This window comes from Camelina sativa, chromosome 20, assembly GCF_000633955.1.
Source record: "Camelina sativa cultivar DH55 chromosome 20, Cs, whole genome shotgun sequence".
In the NCBI taxonomy this organism is placed as follows: domain Eukaryota; kingdom Viridiplantae; phylum Streptophyta; class Magnoliopsida; order Brassicales; family Brassicaceae; genus Camelina; species Camelina sativa.
Genome location: NC_025704.1, coordinates 6,728,070 through 6,744,455, shown reverse-complemented (window position 1 = coordinate 6,744,455; position 16,386 = coordinate 6,728,070). Strand labels below are relative to the sequence as shown.

The 16,386-nt window shown below is 37.1% G+C and overlaps 4 protein-coding genes across 5 annotated transcripts in view; 1 reads left to right on the top strand and 3 right to left on the bottom strand.

The window, feature by feature from the left end:
• On the bottom strand, positions 5,429-7,798 carry LOC104769730 (senescence-associated carboxylesterase 101-like). 2 transcript variants are annotated; one of them, XM_010494010.2, is made up of 3 exons: positions 7,627-7,798; positions 7,055-7,391; positions 5,429-6,777 (listed from the first exon to the last, which is right to left on the bottom strand). In XM_010494010.2, exons 1-3 carry the CDS (start codon positions 7,641-7,643, stop codon positions 5,557-5,559), a joined length of 1,575 nt encoding a protein of 524 aa, XP_010492312.1. In that variant the 5' UTR covers positions 7,644-7,798; the 3' UTR covers positions 5,429-5,556. The 2 variants fall into 2 exon arrangements, with proteins under 2 accessions (XP_010492312.1, XP_010492313.1); XM_010494011.2 differs by having other exon boundaries at positions 7,055-7,386.
• LOC104769729 (gibberellin-regulated protein 14-like) lies at positions 8,498-9,928 on the bottom strand. Its single transcript, XM_010494009.1, has 4 exons — positions 9,825-9,928; positions 9,631-9,663; positions 9,035-9,536; positions 8,498-8,937 (listed from the first exon to the last, which is right to left on the bottom strand). Exons 1-4 carry the CDS (start codon positions 9,873-9,875, stop codon positions 8,753-8,755), a joined length of 771 nt encoding a protein of 256 aa, XP_010492311.1. The 5' UTR covers positions 9,876-9,928; the 3' UTR covers positions 8,498-8,752.
• LOC104769728 lies at positions 12,570-14,295 on the bottom strand. The gene is made up of 4 exons (XM_010494007.2): positions 13,900-14,295; positions 13,573-13,626; positions 13,202-13,261; positions 12,570-12,849 (listed from the first exon to the last, which is right to left on the bottom strand). Exons 1-4 carry the CDS (start codon positions 14,197-14,199, stop codon positions 12,718-12,720), a joined length of 546 nt encoding a protein of 181 aa, XP_010492309.1. The 5' UTR covers positions 14,200-14,295; the 3' UTR covers positions 12,570-12,717.
• LOC104769727 overlaps positions 14,964-16,386 on the top strand; it is a 4,366-nt gene continuing 2,943 nt past the window's right edge. The window contains exon 1 of the mRNA XM_010494006.2: positions 14,964-16,376. Coding sequence (XP_010492308.1) covers positions 15,006-16,376 — 1,371 coding nt within the window. The 5' untranslated portion in view covers positions 14,964-15,005. The remainder of the gene's footprint in view (positions 16,377-16,386) is intronic.

Genomic DNA, 16,386 nt, shown 5'->3' with positions numbered 1-16,386 from the left:
GTTAGCTAAAGCTTTGTTGTTGAAATCTGCAGGTGAGGTTGGTAAACAGAAAGGGATTCTCAGGCCAAAGCAGAAGAAGTCAGAGGATGGCAATAGGGGAGGAGGAACCCGCAAACTGAAGAATGGGATGGGGGCTCTCCCGAAACCGCCGGCTCAAACGTGAAGATCTTGAGCTGGAACTGTCAGGGCATTGGTGCGGATCTGACAGAGAGCTATTTGCAGGATTTATGGAAGCAGAATAAACCAGATATTTTATTCTTGTCAGAAACAAAAAGATGTTTTTCTTATTTACAAAAGTTTCAGAATAAAATTCGTTATCATCATTTGTATACGGTTGAACCCTGTGGGTCTAGCGGTGGTTTAGCTATTTTCTATAATAATAATATAAAACTTAATTTTCTTTATGCATCTGATCGGATAGTGGATGTTAAAGCTTTGTTGGGTTCTCAAGTTTTATTTCTTTCTTTTGTGTATGGTGACCATGTGCCTGGAGCTAGACAGGAGGTTTGGGACAAACTCATTCAAATTGGTTCTCTCCGGCAGGATCCTTGGTTTATGATTGGTGATTTCAATGAACTTATGGGTAATCACGAAAAATCGGGTGGTGCGATAAGACCGGTTTCCTCTTTTGTTCCTATTAATTCTATGATCCGTGAGTGTGGTATGTTAGAATTCCCATGTTATGGGGACTTACTTTCCTGGCGAGGTAATCGTTGTAATAATCAGGTAGTCCGTTGTAGATTGGATCGCGCTCTAGGGAATGAAGATTGGCATTCGCTCTTTCCTTGTTCGCGAGTGGATTACTTAGAGATGATTGGGTCTGATCATCGGCCTATTATAGCTTCTTGTGAATTATTTGGGGGACGAAGGTTTCGTCAGTTTCATTTTGACAAGCGATGGATGGGTAAAGAGGGGTTTTCTGGGGCCGTGGAAATGGGGTGGAATCGGACAAGAAATTTTAGAATCCCAGGGTTTATGGATAAAATCAGAAATTATCGGAATTCTATTTTCTGGTGGAGAAAACAGAATGTCCCGAATAGTAAAACTCTTATATCTTCACTTAAGACGGCTCTAGAGGATGCTAAAAAAGATGATTCTTTTTCGCAATCGGAAATTCACATTCTAGAGAAAAAGCTCAAGGATGCCTATTATGATGAGGAATTGTATTGGCAACAGAAAAGCCGAAAGTTCTGGTTGCGGGTCGGTGACAAGAATACTAGCTTCTTTCATGCTTCTACTAAACAAAGGAGAGTTAGGAATAAGATTGTAGGTTTGTTTGATCAACAAGATGTTTGGGATGAATCGAGTCAGGGTATGGAGAGGATTGCTTCTAATTATTTTAAGTCACTTTTTACTCAATCGGATGTTGGGGGTATTTCAGAGATGGTAGAAGCGGTCAACCCTTTTGTTACTGAGCGTATGAATAGGGAGTTAATTCAGGATGTTTCCGAGTTGGAAGTTCGAAAGGCTCTTTTCGCAATGCACCCGGAGAAAACCCCGGGACCGGACGGAATGACAACACTTTTCTTTCAGAGGTTTTAGCCTCATCTTAAAGGGGATTTGGTTGCTTTGGTGAGGGAGTTCTTTCGAACTGGTAAGTTTGATCCCAGAATTAATGAAACTAATATTTGTTTGATCCAAAAGGTTGAAACACCAAAAAGGATGGCAGAATTTAGGCCTATTAGTTTGTGTAATGTGAGTTATAAGATAATTTCAAAAATATTATGTTTCCAGTTAAGGAGGATTTTGCCCTTACTTATTTCTGAAACACAATCGGCTTTTGTTCCTGGCCGCTTAATCACAGATAATATTCTAGTGGTCCAAGAGATGTTTCACGGCTTACAGACCAATAGGATGTGTAGTTCGGATTTTTTGGCCTTCAAAACGGATATGAGTAAGGCATATGATCGTGTCGAATGGGATTTTTTGAAAGCGGTTCTAATTAGGTTAGGTTTTGATTCAAAATGGATTTCTTGGTTATTGTGGTGTGTGAGTTCGGTGTCCTATCAAGTGCTGCTTAATGGCCAACCTTGTGGCTCCATTTTGCCAAATCGGGGATTGCGACAGGGGGATCCTTTATCCCCTTACTTATTTATTCTTTGCACTGAGGTTTTGATAGCTAATATCAAAAAGGCAGAGAGGGAAGGGAAAATAACGGGTATTAAGGTTTCCCTTGACTCGCCCCCTATTTCTCATTTGCTTTTTGCGGATGATAGTTTATTCTTCTTTAAAGCGAAAGAAGAACAATGTTCAACAGTCATGAATATTATAAGCAATTATGGTAAAGCTTCCGGGCAAGAGGTTAATTTGGACAAGTCATCTATAATGTCTGGTAAAAAAGAGGTGTCGGAAGTCAAGGATAAGGTTAAATCTGTCATTAAAATCTCCAAGGAAGGGGTATGGGGTCCTACTTGGGAATCCCAGAAAGTCTCGGAGGATCACGAGTACAAGTCTTTAGTTATGTTCGAGATAGGTTGAATGACCGAGTGAATGGTTGGAATGCCAAGTTTTTATCTAAGGGGGGGAAGGAAGTCTTACTCAAGTCGGTGGCTTTGGCTCTTCCGACACATGTTATGTCCTGTTTTAAACTCCCCCAAGGTTTAACGACAAAATTGACGAGTACAATTTCAAATTTCTGGTGGAGCTATGATGGGAAAGATCGGGGGCTACACTGGGTGGCTTGGGATAAAATGTGTAGAGATAAATCAGAAGGTGGCTTGGGATTTCGGGATTTAGAGACTTTTAATGATGCTTTACTGGCTAAGCAGTATTGGCGTCTAATACAGTTTCCAAATTCGCTATTTGCTCAAGTGTTTAGAGGTCGTTATTTTAGAAATAAACACCCGTTAATGGCAAAAAAACCTTACTCACCATCCTTTGGGTGGAGGAGTATCTTTTCGACAAAAAGCTTAGTGGAAAAAGGGGCTCGTGGTTGGGTCAGGGACTAATATTTCGGTTTGGCGTGACCCATGGATTCCTGATCAGCATCCTAGACCTACAAACGGTAGGGGACGACAACTACATCCAAATCTAATGGTCAATCATTTGATTAATCCACAGACTAAAGAGTGGCATTTACCTATCCTTCAGGAGTATATGGATCAGGAGGACATTCAAATTATTAGGAGTATGCCTATCAGCAAATCTTTTAAACCTGATCACTTGGTGTGGCATTTTACAAAATCTTGTCGTTATTCGGTTAAGTCAGGTTATAAGGTAGCTCAAGATATGAAGGCGGAAGTGATAGTTGGTCCTAACTGTAATGTCCTGATGGCTCAGGCTTGGAACCTTCGGTACCACCAAAAATTAAACATTTTTTCTGGCAGATCGTTTCTGGCTCTCTTCCGGTGATGGTGCGATTAGCTTCTCGGGGTGTACATTGTGATACGGTATGCAAGCGTTGTGAGCTAGCAGAAGAATCTATTAATCATACCTTCTTTGAGTGCCCTCGTTCCACTCAGGTGTGAGAGAGGGTTTTTGATGGATTACACAGGGATAAGTTCCCCTTGGGTTCGATTTATTCTAATCTAGATTTTATATATGGGAAAGGGTTAGGCCCTATGGCTCTAGGAGTAACACATAGTTCATTACCGTGGCTAGTTTGGTTCATATGGAAGGATAGGAATAACAAAGTTTTCCAAGGGTTACAATCAGAGCCAATAGATATTATTAATCAGGCTTTACAAGAGCAATTGTGGTGGGAGGAAGCCCAAATGGCCGCAAGGAGTGTGTCTAGTGTGTCGGAACCTGTGAAAATTCCAGAGACGACAATTCGGTGTCAAGTTGATGGTTCGTGGAAATCTACGGAACAAAACTCTGGTCTAGGATGGTGGTGTGGTGATGGTGAGAATCAAACATTCTTTTTGGGTGCCAGATGTCAGCGTCGTAGTGTGTCCCCACTTCATTCGGATATGGAAGCATTATTATGGGCAATGGAGTGTATTCTTTCCAGAGGTATTGTTTGTCAAAGATTCGAGACGGACTCTGCAGAGTTAATTTCAATGGTGCAAGATCCAGAGGAGTGGCCGGCTTTCTCAGCGCTGCTTGACGAGTTCCAGGTGCTTAGTGCTTCATTTCCTCATTTCACCCTTTCCAAGATCCCAAGGACGGTAAATGTGAAGGCTGATTGTTTAGCTCGTTCTTCTCGTTTTGTTAGCGTCGGCAACGACATTTGTAAACAACTTTCCTCCAGTTTGGGCAACCAACTTAGGAGTTCTATTTTAATTAATGTTTAGGTTGAAAAAAAAAAATCATGTTGTCCTTTTTTTGTAAACGGAAAGAAATTGGTAACGAGATTTCCAAGAAATTATTACTATACTAGATTAGGCCCGCGTATTAACGCAGATATAAGAAAAATATATAAAAATTTAAGTTGTATTCAAAATATTAATTTTATTTTTTAAAAAATATATTAATTTTATTTCATTTGATTTTTTTTTGAAATACTGGATTTAGAGTTCACATACTCAATCCTACAATACAATTTCTTTTTATATTATTACATGCTAATAAAATTATATATTAGTTCTATGTACTCAATCCCAATGAGTAACATTTATAATTTTCATATCAAAAAATGTGCATTGTATCAAATTTATACCTTACTTAATATTTTATAAAAACTAAAAATTAATAAGATATAATTCTCAAAAAAAACTAACAATATCTTAAATATATTTGTTATATATTTTGTAATCTCATAAGTAATAGTTTTACTACTTGTCCAACATTATCATAAATTAATCAAAAATTCAAAGACGTTATTATGAGAAAATTATTTGTGTATGTAAAAATGAGTATCTACAATCCTTTTTATTTTAGAATTAATAATTGACAGTATAATTTATTTAATTATAGTATTATAGATGTAATTATCTATTTTTCTTAATTCTTTTTATTAAAGAATTAGTAATTTAAAATTGTTAAATTGACACTTGTCGCGCTCATATGAGTTACTAACTTTGAAAACCAAGATTTATATAATAACATAATATTGAATACGTTATGAAATCATTCACCGATTGAAAAACTTAGGGAAATTACATTAATTTCTTATTTTGGTTATCTTATTTTTCTTACATTATGTTAATCACTAATTTTAACACATTGAACCTTTACATACTTTAATCACTTTTCTTTATAAATTTCTTTGTACTATATGATTATAATAAATAATAATTGCAATTAAATTGCAAATATTTTCCTTATTAATTGCACATATTTTCCTATTGAAATTAGTAATTTAATAGATAATTTTCCTATTCGAATTAGTGATATAAAAGATTACTTTTGGTTTTATATACTTTCAAAAATAGTAATTGTAATTCTTTTATTTTAATTTTTTTAATTTTCCTATAATTATTATAAAAAAATTATTTTTATACATATCAAAATATTATTGATATATTTGATACATGTCGCGATTATATGAATTATTAACTTTGAAAACTAAAGTTTATATAATTAAATTCTCGTGGTAAATGAACGAACAATAACAACAATTACTGTAATAATAAGAATTAACCTGAAATGTAAATAAATTACTAACTATTTCCATTATTGTGGCTGACCATAACTCTCATACTTCCATGTGTTCATAAACTCGGTGAAGAGTGAAGGTGGAGAATTAAAGCCTTTGATCACTTTGTACTCTGTCCACCACTTCATGAAACTGCTGTCCTCCAAGAAAATCTCCGGCGAAACCTCACGTTTCTCAATCATCCCCCAAACGTATGCCTCAAACCTCTCGAGTTTTCCGGTTAATACCGCTCTCTCCTCACTTGTTATCCCCACTTGTGTCTCTAGCTGATTGGTAACAATCAACGATTCCTCAACTTCAGCCCAAAAACAAGAATCAAACGTTAAAAGATCACTCAAATCTCTCTTTTTGCACCTAACCGTTTCAATATTTTCCGCCTCAAACCATTTCTCTAGCATAACATAGTGGCGTGACCTTCCTAAGGTTCGGTAGTCTTTACGACCGTCGAGGTAATATTCAGCAATGTCTAGCGGTTCGATCATTCGTCTGTAGTTGTTCCCACCGAAGAGACACCGTTTCTTGAGAATAGACTTTTCACTCTGGGGCTTCTTCTCAACTTCTTCAACCATTGATATCCAGAACTCATTCAACTCTTTCTTCCTCTTCTCAAGATCTATATCAACAGATGAAACCACTCTAGCCTTGTACCGATCGTAGTAACCAATCTTGTTCATCTTGCTCATCTTTTTGTACCACTCTATATGCATCAGTGATATCTTCATGTCGTTTAGTTTCTTCAGCTGATCAAAACGCAGCTTCTTCCTAATTCCACGTTCCTCCATTCGATCAATAACATCATCAATCATAAGACTCGAATCCGTCATTAAAGACTGGTCCAAACGGTCTAGGATTTCACCGTAGTCTCTCCAGTCTACTAGACCATCCGTGGTATCACCTACCAGCAACTCCAAGACCGCCTCAGGGTCCTCGAAGCAAATACATTCTGAATCAAAACAGATCAAGAAAGTTCCAAAAGGCTTGAAAAGATCGGCCTGGATGGCCTGAGTTTGTGCAGCCTCAGCCACATGAAGGAAACATGCATTCCTCAAAGAATTCTCAAGAATCTGTTGAAGAGAAGCGTCTCCGGTTAGAGGTGAGCCGAACGTGATGCATAAAGGACGTTTTAGCTTTGGATCGATAGTTTCAAGAAGCCACAACGTAAAGAGAGATGCCACAGATCCTCCTAACGCAGCTCCAGTGATGATCACCGGTTTCTCAAGCTTGAGCAACTCCAGCAACTGCACAACACATATACTATAACTTTTCAAGATTCTGTTTTCTCATGGATGTCTGAAAAAACTCATGGGAATTTCTATAAATGTCTAAGCACAAACTATATTAAGAAATTGTAAGACATATATGATTATGGAAACACACTAACTTCCAAGATTCTTAATTTGTCTAAACCTTTTTCATAAAGTTGTTAGAAACCCAAAATAATACAAAACAAATTCTGAAGAGAGAGAGTGTGTCACAAAAACTATATATTGAGTGGATCAGTAAAAAAAAGGTTACCTTAGATTTGAGTTCACGGAGATTTCGATGAAAGGCAGAGGCAAAAAGCTCAAAGGAAGGTGTGTGAACAGAGAAGGAGGAGATCTTCTCGGAGCAGAGGAAATGAAACGGGTTGTTTTCATATTCTGAGCCAGAAAGACGAGTAAGACCATACCTGTTTCTGCGAATAGGTGGTGCCCCAAAAACCACAAATGTGGATTTGCCTTCTTTGTAAAACTTGACACCTAGACCTGAATCTTGATTCGAATTGGGTGATTCATGTATATGGGAGATCTTACTCCATGAGCTTTGTAAGAGACCGGACCTCAACACAAGCTTCCCAAGCTCGAAACCTTTTCTATATAACCAGGAAAGCTTTTTTTATTTAGTCAATGTCCAGAAAAAGAAAGAAAAAAAAAACAAGATTTTCAAGAAAACTGTTGAGCTATGCAAAAAGAGCTGAGAAGAAGAAAAAAACAAAAGAGCAAACAGAGAAAGAAAAAAAGTAAAGGACAACAAAAAAACAAAGAAAATGATTTTAGGACAAGAAGTTGAGCAAAGGAAAGATGAAAAGAGTAATCGTTAGTACTTACAATGAAGAAGAATCCATAGCATGAGCTGGAACAGATCTGTGGAGAAGCCAAAAGACTTGTATATGGACGAGTTATTATATCGATCTATTCGAATTTTTTTTGTATACAAATAACTGTCTGATTAACTATTGAGATATATTCTGAAAATGAGACAAATATATAAATGTCAGAAAATGAGAGAGGTCCTGCGGTCCATCTACTTATTTTGACAATATACTTAATTATTTTCATGATAATTTAAATAAAAAAAATGTATTTTTAAAAAGTCAAATCAAACAGTAAACGATTCCTCTTTGTTTCTTTGCCACAAAGAATCGTAAAAGCGTAGACCAGTTCAGCATATGATTCCGATATTTTTTAGTTGAAAACAAGTGTGAATACGAAAGACAGTTGCATTTTCTCTTTCTTTCTTTTTCTTTTTGGTTTTGATGCTAGTTAGAACGATAGAAGAAGTAAAACCTCGTTAACGATTTGTTTCGTGTCGGCTTAACCTTACGTAGTAGAATATAGTAAAATACTGTAATAAAATACTCATAAGTTTACTTTAAACCAATTTTACTATTTTAGTCATTACCAAAATAGTACCAAAGTAACTTCTAGAAATATATCCTCTGAATAGGTCTTCTTGCTCTTAAGGCCTTCCCCAATAATTCTCAAACAATCCCCGAACATATATGCATGACAGGCTCGAAATAAGGCCCAAATAAGATCTCCAACTAGCTAGAACTTGACCCAACTATGATATTATATACATAAAGCTTCTCAGTTCTCATCTCCTCCAATCAAATTTAATCTTGTAGTTTCATATTCCCGATACAAGAAATTTTCTAGTCCGAAGAAATGCCTAAAAAAGTAACCTTTTAGAATATAATTATACTATATGATTTTTCAAACTTTATTTATCCCTATTTTATAAGTGTAATACAAAACAAATTTCAGAAAATCATTAATTCAAAGAAATAAGTTTTTTTCTTGATATATATTCTACATACCGTAAACAAACATCGAACTCAACATTACTAAAACAAAAATAAACGCATTACAAACTTATAATAAAAAAAACCTCATAGATTTTAATTATTGCCTTTCACATTGACGACCATATCGCGTCATGTATTAAAAACCTTCAAGGACATTTGGGTTTGCCGCCGTGTGTCTTCATATTGGCGTAACAAGATCCACACTTCTCTTTATTACCGTACCTACCAGGGGGCACGCAGTTGCAGCGGTTGCAGCACGTGACGCACGCTCTCATACATACGTTCTGCCTCGAGTGTTGCCCACACCTCGTCCCACATAAAGGCACGCAATCTAGACCGTCCAATATTAGTTCAATGAATGATACATCTATAATCTAATCAACGGGGGATAAATTATACAAATATTTTTAAAGAAACAAATGATTTACCTATCCGAGTTCTTACGGGAGGTGGTGTCGGAGGTTTGACCGGTGGTGTCGGTGGTTTAACTGATGGTGTCGTGGGGGGTTTAACCGGTGGAGTTGGGGGTTTGTACGTAGGTGGTTGGACCGGTGGGGTTGTTGTGGGAGGTTTAACCGGTGGCGTTGGGGGTTTGTACGTTGGTGGTTGGACCGGTGGTGGTTTAACTGGTGGCGTCGTGGGTGGTTTAACCGGTGGAGTTGGCGGTTTGTACGTAGGAGGTTGGACCGGCGGTGGTTTAACTGGTGGCGTTGGGGGTTTGTACGTAGGTGCTACAACCGGCGGTGATTTGATCGGAGGAGTTAGAACCGGAGGTTTCGTTGGTGTAACGGGAGTGGTGGGAGGTTTGACCGGAGGTTTTGTGGTGGGTGGTTTTATGGGAGTAGTCGGCAGTGTAGGTGGCTTGTACGATGGTGTCGGAGGTTTGATAGCCGGGGATGGCGATGGAGGAGTTGGCGTTGGTAAAGAAACCTATAAAATTACAAACATATATACCAAAATTAACTTCATTCACGGTGGTTAATTACAAATTTAGTTAAAACGAAAAATAAAAACGTAGTAATACCTTGGATTCCTCACTTGAAGCAGCAAAAACAACCTGCTCGGTGATTAATCAAAATACTTAATTAGTTGCAATATCAAACAAAAAACGTAATACACATACTACTAGTACTTAGTATTTCGTAGTCTTTAACACTAGATAGAATTGAAAAGAGTACTATACACTTTATGTTAAAAAGTAAAGAAAGAGTAACTTACATTGGTAAAGACATGGAGAAAGGTAAAGACCCAAAGAAGTGAGAGAGCCATTTTTGTGGGAGATGAGAAAGTGGTGGAAGTCACACTATGAAGACCAATGGCCTTTTCTGCTATATATAGAAGTTCCTTATTTCTTAAATTTGTACTATTACAATTTATCAGTATTATCCATAATAGATATTTATTTAAATGCGTGGTAAGTATTAGGTTCAGAGCAGTTATTATATATGCATGCCAGCTTTGGACCTTCACTATTACAATTTACAGCAGTACATCATAATTTCTCAGAGCTCGAGGAACAAAAATATCAGATTCCCAAAATGGATTACTATAGATAATACATGAAAATTGCCACTTTATTCGTACCTCATCAACTTGGAATACTTTATCAGTAAAATAATTAAATTTTAACTCTATGGACTTTTTGGTGATATGTTTGAGTGAGTACCCCGAGAAACTAGTGGATGACATATTGCCATTAATAACCGTAACTTATTAAAAATAAACTACTATATAGCATTCGATTTGCCCATAAGGCTGTGTCCCTTATATATATTTCATATAAAAAGATGCCCTTCACTTCAATTCGATTATTGCACCAGTAAGAAAAGGATTTGTCGTTTATGAAGCTTTGCTTTGATAAAAAAACAACATGGCCTACGAAATTACCATACTGTGTTCTGTAATATCTTTAAGTTATAGTTATACAGTATTATATTCTATTATTCTTACAGAAAAAAAAAAATGTGTCATCAAATGAGAGATGGACAATAGCACATGAGTTCTTTAAATCGTGGCGGTGATAATTACTACTTTATTAATTTAGTTCTGATATTTCGAAAAAAGAAGTCAACAGTGTTCATTAAAGTGAAGAAATCGACAACGAGTTCAGATTTTATCATTACAGATGTCGTAAGTACACTCACTTTCCTCTTTTTTGTTAACATAGATAAATTTTTATTTGTTGTTTGTCCAAAAAGATAAATTTTTATTAAGAATGAAATGTTTGCTTCAACTTAATTTAAACTTTTATTGGATAGAATGAAACTGATTCCGCCACAGCATAATTTCATATATGAAGATGGAAAAAAAACAGAGGTATTGTTTCAGATATTTTGGTCTATATACCCAATTTGTTTTGTTAAGTAAAGATTTGCGTAACAAGTAGGGGAGAGATACAAGTACAACAATGCATGAGCTGTGATTCACCATATTCACATCACCATCTCCACAATGTCGACATCGTACATGCATACATAATTTTTTTTTTTCCATCAAACACTCCATTATATTAGATTAAAGGTTTACAAGCTTCCTTTGAAGAGGAGCCAAATACACCAATAAACTTACACAGGAGGACAAAATAAACTACAAACATCAATTTTAAAACGTACATAAAACAAGCTTTAAAGCTTGACTTAAAACCATAAAGGTGATAAGATACATAAAGAGGACAACAAGTCCTAAAGGTAAAGAGTTGCCACACAAAGTGAGACCACTCATGGTGAAGGATGACCGACCACTGCCACATAGTCAGCCATCTTGATAACCATTGCCACAGACGTTGCAACAGAACGAACGCGGTATTTGGATTCCGTGCGTGCACCAAAAGTCCTTGGAAAGGGTGGTCACACGCTGGACAAGACGAGAGTCTTGAAAACCAAAAACCTGAGAGGACACTTGGAGAGGGTGTTGTATTGCATGAAGCTACAATTGCCATTACTATGCCTTCTAAAAGACACAATCTAACTATACAAAAGTCTCTCTTTCTTGAGTATAAGAGGAAAATGCTTTCCACTAAGGAGGAATTAGGCAACACAGTCCAAAACTGGATTTTGAAGTTGGACCTTAAAGCTAAATTTCTTATAGGGTTAATAAAAGTGCATAACCAAAAATTGGTGGACATATCAAGTAATATTAATCTGATGGGCAAAAAAGGCTTTAATCTCAAAATATATGCTAGTCCATTTAAAATTAAAAGAATATTGGGTCTGGCCCAGAATGGATTTAACAATTGCAACCCTAATCCATTTGTTTGATGTCCTAGATAGGATGCACAGCAACGACGGCCGGCTAAGGCGAGGTTGGTGGTTGGACACACACGTCGGTGGTGAGCTCTGACGCAATCACCAGTCACTAAAACACCATTTTCAACGCATTGATGGGACAGTGAAGACGACAACAACAAACTGTCGTTGGAAGAAGACGTCACCGGTACCGACGACACCAGATCGGGAAGGCCCAAAAAAGGGGTACCAGAGCAGCCAACATAACAAAGGTCTGTGCCCTCAAGATCGAAGGATCTGTGATTTTGCAGAGGATGGAGCAGACAGATCTCTCCGTCGACCAAGACTTGCGGAGGAAGGAGGGGACATACAGATGACGCGGCGAAAAAGTGATCTCCGGCCACTAGCAATCTGAGCATTGCCTCGTCGAAAAAAGAACCCGCAATAGAGATCGAGATGCGGGTTTGGTCTTTGCAGAAAACAATATAGCAACCAACGGCTAAACTCGATCCACGTCCAAGGGAATCGGAAGAGGCAAAATCTTCTACAGGAGGTCCATGTGAAGAGGCTCGTACATGCATACATATACATTGTGACAATCATATACAGTACATTATTCACACACACAAATCTAAAAATGCATTGTACAAAGCATAGAGAACCCAAAAGTCTGTCTATAAAAATCCCCAACCTCCATGCTGAGTGGGGAACCCATATGACCCATTAAATTAATTTCTCCTTTTTCAACAAAGAAAACATTTCATTTCCACTTTTTGTTTTTGTAATTTACCACATTGTTTTCTTGCAAGGTACAAACGATAGAAAGTAACCCTAAAAATTGAACATAGTGTGTCCTTTAATCACAAAATGAAGAGGAGAAAGATGGTTTAATTAGACAGAACCTCATCTTCATCTTCAAAGCTCAAATTCAAAGTCTGTAACTTAAAGCCAGCTCCTTGTATTGTCTCCACCAAGCTTGACGCCACTCCTGTTGCTTGCACCGTCGTTTGCTTTGAAAGCTTCAAACACACACACACACACACACATTGAACAAAACATTAGCCAGATTCAATACTCTGGTTCAAACATCAAACAGAGAGTTGTTGTTGCTACGAGTTTCATTTAGCTGTAACAGAAACAATAAAGGCCTTAACAAATCCAGCTTTTGTTCTGTCTGATGTTGACCACCAAAATGTAAAACAAAAATGACATACTTGACCAGTCCAGTCCTTCTAAGGCTGTGCCGGGCATAATATCTCTAATCACACATTCAACATCTGTCTTCATCTACATATATCATATGCACAGATATGTGTATGTGTGTGCGTAGGCAACTAGGCATATAAAGACAATGCTGGGATGTAAACATACCTCAACGACGGCAACACCTTCAGAAACTTGGACCTTTAAATTGGAAACTCCATCAATATCCTGAAAGAACAGAACAAGACTGGCTATCGCTTAGTTTGCTTTTACTCACTGTTTTTTGAAAGCTAAAAAGGTACTTGTTAAGGAATTAGATCTAAAGCGTGTTAAGAGTAAAGTGGACACTGAAACTTAAGAGTTTAACAAAAACTACAGAGAATGGGATTGAATCTAAACAAGAAACCAATTAAGAGGGGTTTTATTAATCAACCAAACTGAAAAGAAACAACTGAACTCCAACAAAGTTTCTCTCGTCAAACTCTACACAGAAATGCTAGTTCAAGGGGAGATCTCAAAGCAAAAGCCAAATGATTTACCTGTAAGGCCCTTGTCACATTAGGAATAGCTGCTTCGTTCAAAGTTCCATCAGCCTACAGAATCAAGCAAAAAAAAAAACAACAATAATGATCAGAGTAAATTTGAGGCCACAAATGAAATTGCAACAGAGTAAGGCTCCTAGAATCTTTTAAGACAGAACCAATACCATTTTGCAATGCTCATTTCTAAGAAGGTGACATAACTATGAATCAATCCAACTATATAGGCAATTGTATCTAATACCAATACGTAAATGGAGAATGAGGATGGTACACACACAAAGTCAACAGGCCAATTAATCCAAAAAGAGAGAGAGACTGATGCACCTGAAAAAACATGGTGAGCATGTCTGAAGGAGAGACAGGCACAGAGACAGTCTCTTGCGGTTGCTCCTCTGCGACAGCGACACCTTCTCCTCCTTCTCCAACCGAAGAAATCTTCATTAACCCGAGGCGATTCTGTTTCATAAACCCAGCAGCAAAACTGCGAATTCGACTAACACCGACGATGGGTCTGGTCCGAAAGCTGAGTTTTTTCGACAAAGGAAGAAGATGGGTCGAAGAAAGATTAGGGCTTTTGGTTCTGCAAAACAAGTGAAACGTTGAAGAAGCTGCAATCGACGCCATTTCTCCCAATATTGTTCACTCGATAAGAGAGGATTTGGTGAGTTTTTTTGCTCTTTCGCCTTCTTTTATTCTCTCACACTTTATCCACTCGAAGCAAACCTATAGTAAAAGATTTTGTGTTTTGTCAAAAAAAAAAAAAAAAAAAAAAATTTTGTGTGAGAGAATAAAATCTTATCATTTAAAATTATAAAGTTCCAAACTTATAAGATTTATAACATTTAAAAGACTAATCTAATTTTTGTAAAACTGTCTCTTTCATATATTTTTAAAGAATTTAACAATTAAAAAATATCTCTTGTATAGTAGTACATATTTAAGTATTTTTTTGTTTTTGTAAGTTTCTGCAATGTAATTTTATGCTTAATGTTAAGAAAATATAATTATTTTGGTATTTATATTATTATTATTTATAATTTTACTACTGTTAATATGATATATATGATATGAAAATATAGCTAATTTAATGAAATTAAATGTATTTTATATGTAATTTAATATATTTAAAAGATATTGACCAAAAAAACCATCTAGTTAAGATAAAATACAAAATAAATATTGAAACCAAATTTTATTAAAAATATTAAATTACCTTAAAAATTAATAAAAATATTATATTAATGAAAAATTCAATTGTTGTTTTTACCAATGGTCACACAATATTAAGAAGAAATTTTCAAAATTTTCTACACTAACAATAATAATTTATATATATGGTGAANAAAAAAAAAAAAAAAAAAAAAAAAAAAAAAAAAAAGAGAGAAAAAGTGGCGATTGCGATGGTGGCGATTCTAGGGTTTTGATTTCGGATGGTTGTGAGTTATTTGGTCTTGATCTTGGTTCCTTGTTGGTCCTCATTCGGTTTCTATTATGGGTCTTATCTCAGATCGCAAATCTGGGGGTTTGGGTTCATGATTCGATATGTTCAGGGGAAGAATATTTGGAAACTTGGGATTCTCAGGGTGATACGAAAATTGATTTGTCTGATCCGGAAATTTCCATTATGGATTTTGGTGAGCGAGAGCTCAGGTATGAGCGATAAATCAGGTTGGGTTCAGAGGTCTTTGATTCGATCTTATTCCTGGGAAGGGATTTGGCAAGTCGGATTCATATGGGTTATATGGAGCTCTGTCGGTTTGATTTGGGGTTTTTTTTTATGGAAACCATTATATGAAATCTCTGATTGGGGGAAGCTAACAGATCGGTTATATCTCGAGGGACGATTTGATATTATACAAAGGGGAAGACGGATCATGGGATGGTATCTTTGGAATAATTATCATCAATTCTTCATGGAAACCAGAGGGGAAAATCGTGTTTATCGGGATATGATGGGTCTCGAATTGAAAGTGTTGATTTGGAAGGAATGTCAATGGATACTCTCAGTCGGGTATAAAAGCCTTTCATTGGCAAGGAGTTTCTCTCATCACTCAACTCAGTTTTCTTCTGTTATAGAAAGCTTTTGTTTTTGCTCTCTTTTCTTCTGGGCTTTTGGTTCTGTTCCGAGTTTGTTCGAGATGTCTCAGTCCTTGTTGGTGGATAGAAGTCCTGTTATGAGTGTTGCGGTTCCACCTGTGACTAAGAGGAAAGTGAAGATCCCTTTCTTTGACAACACAGCTCTGATTGAGGGTTATTCCAAAACGGTGGTGGGAAGGTGTTTTAACCCGCGACGTCAAGACATGAAGTCTCTCCTACTCATGTTTCCACGCATCTGGCAGCTGGAGGGGAAAGTGGTTGGTGCGGACCTGGGGATGGGCAAGTTCCAGTTTGATTTTGATGCGAAAGCGGACATTGTCAAGGTGTTGAAGATGGCCCCTTTTCACTTCGACCATTGGATGGTCTCAATGGTTCGATGGGTACCAATGGTGGATCCTATGTATCCCTCTGCCTTGACTTTCTGGGTTCGCATCATGGGAGTGCCATTCCAGTTTTGGGCTGAGCCGACTTTCAGGGGGATAGCTGCGGATCTGGGGAATGTAGAGGCTGTCGATATAGATGGTGGTCGAGTTCAGGTCACTATTAATGGTCTCAAACCTTTGAGTTTTGAGACTGAAGTGGAGTTCTTCAATGGAGAGGAAACCACAGTGTCACTTCGATATGAGCGGTTATTCGGGTACTGTCGGCGATGTTGCAGCCTGTGCCATGATGATGATCATTGCCCACTGTTAAAGCCGCCACAGGTCACTACTG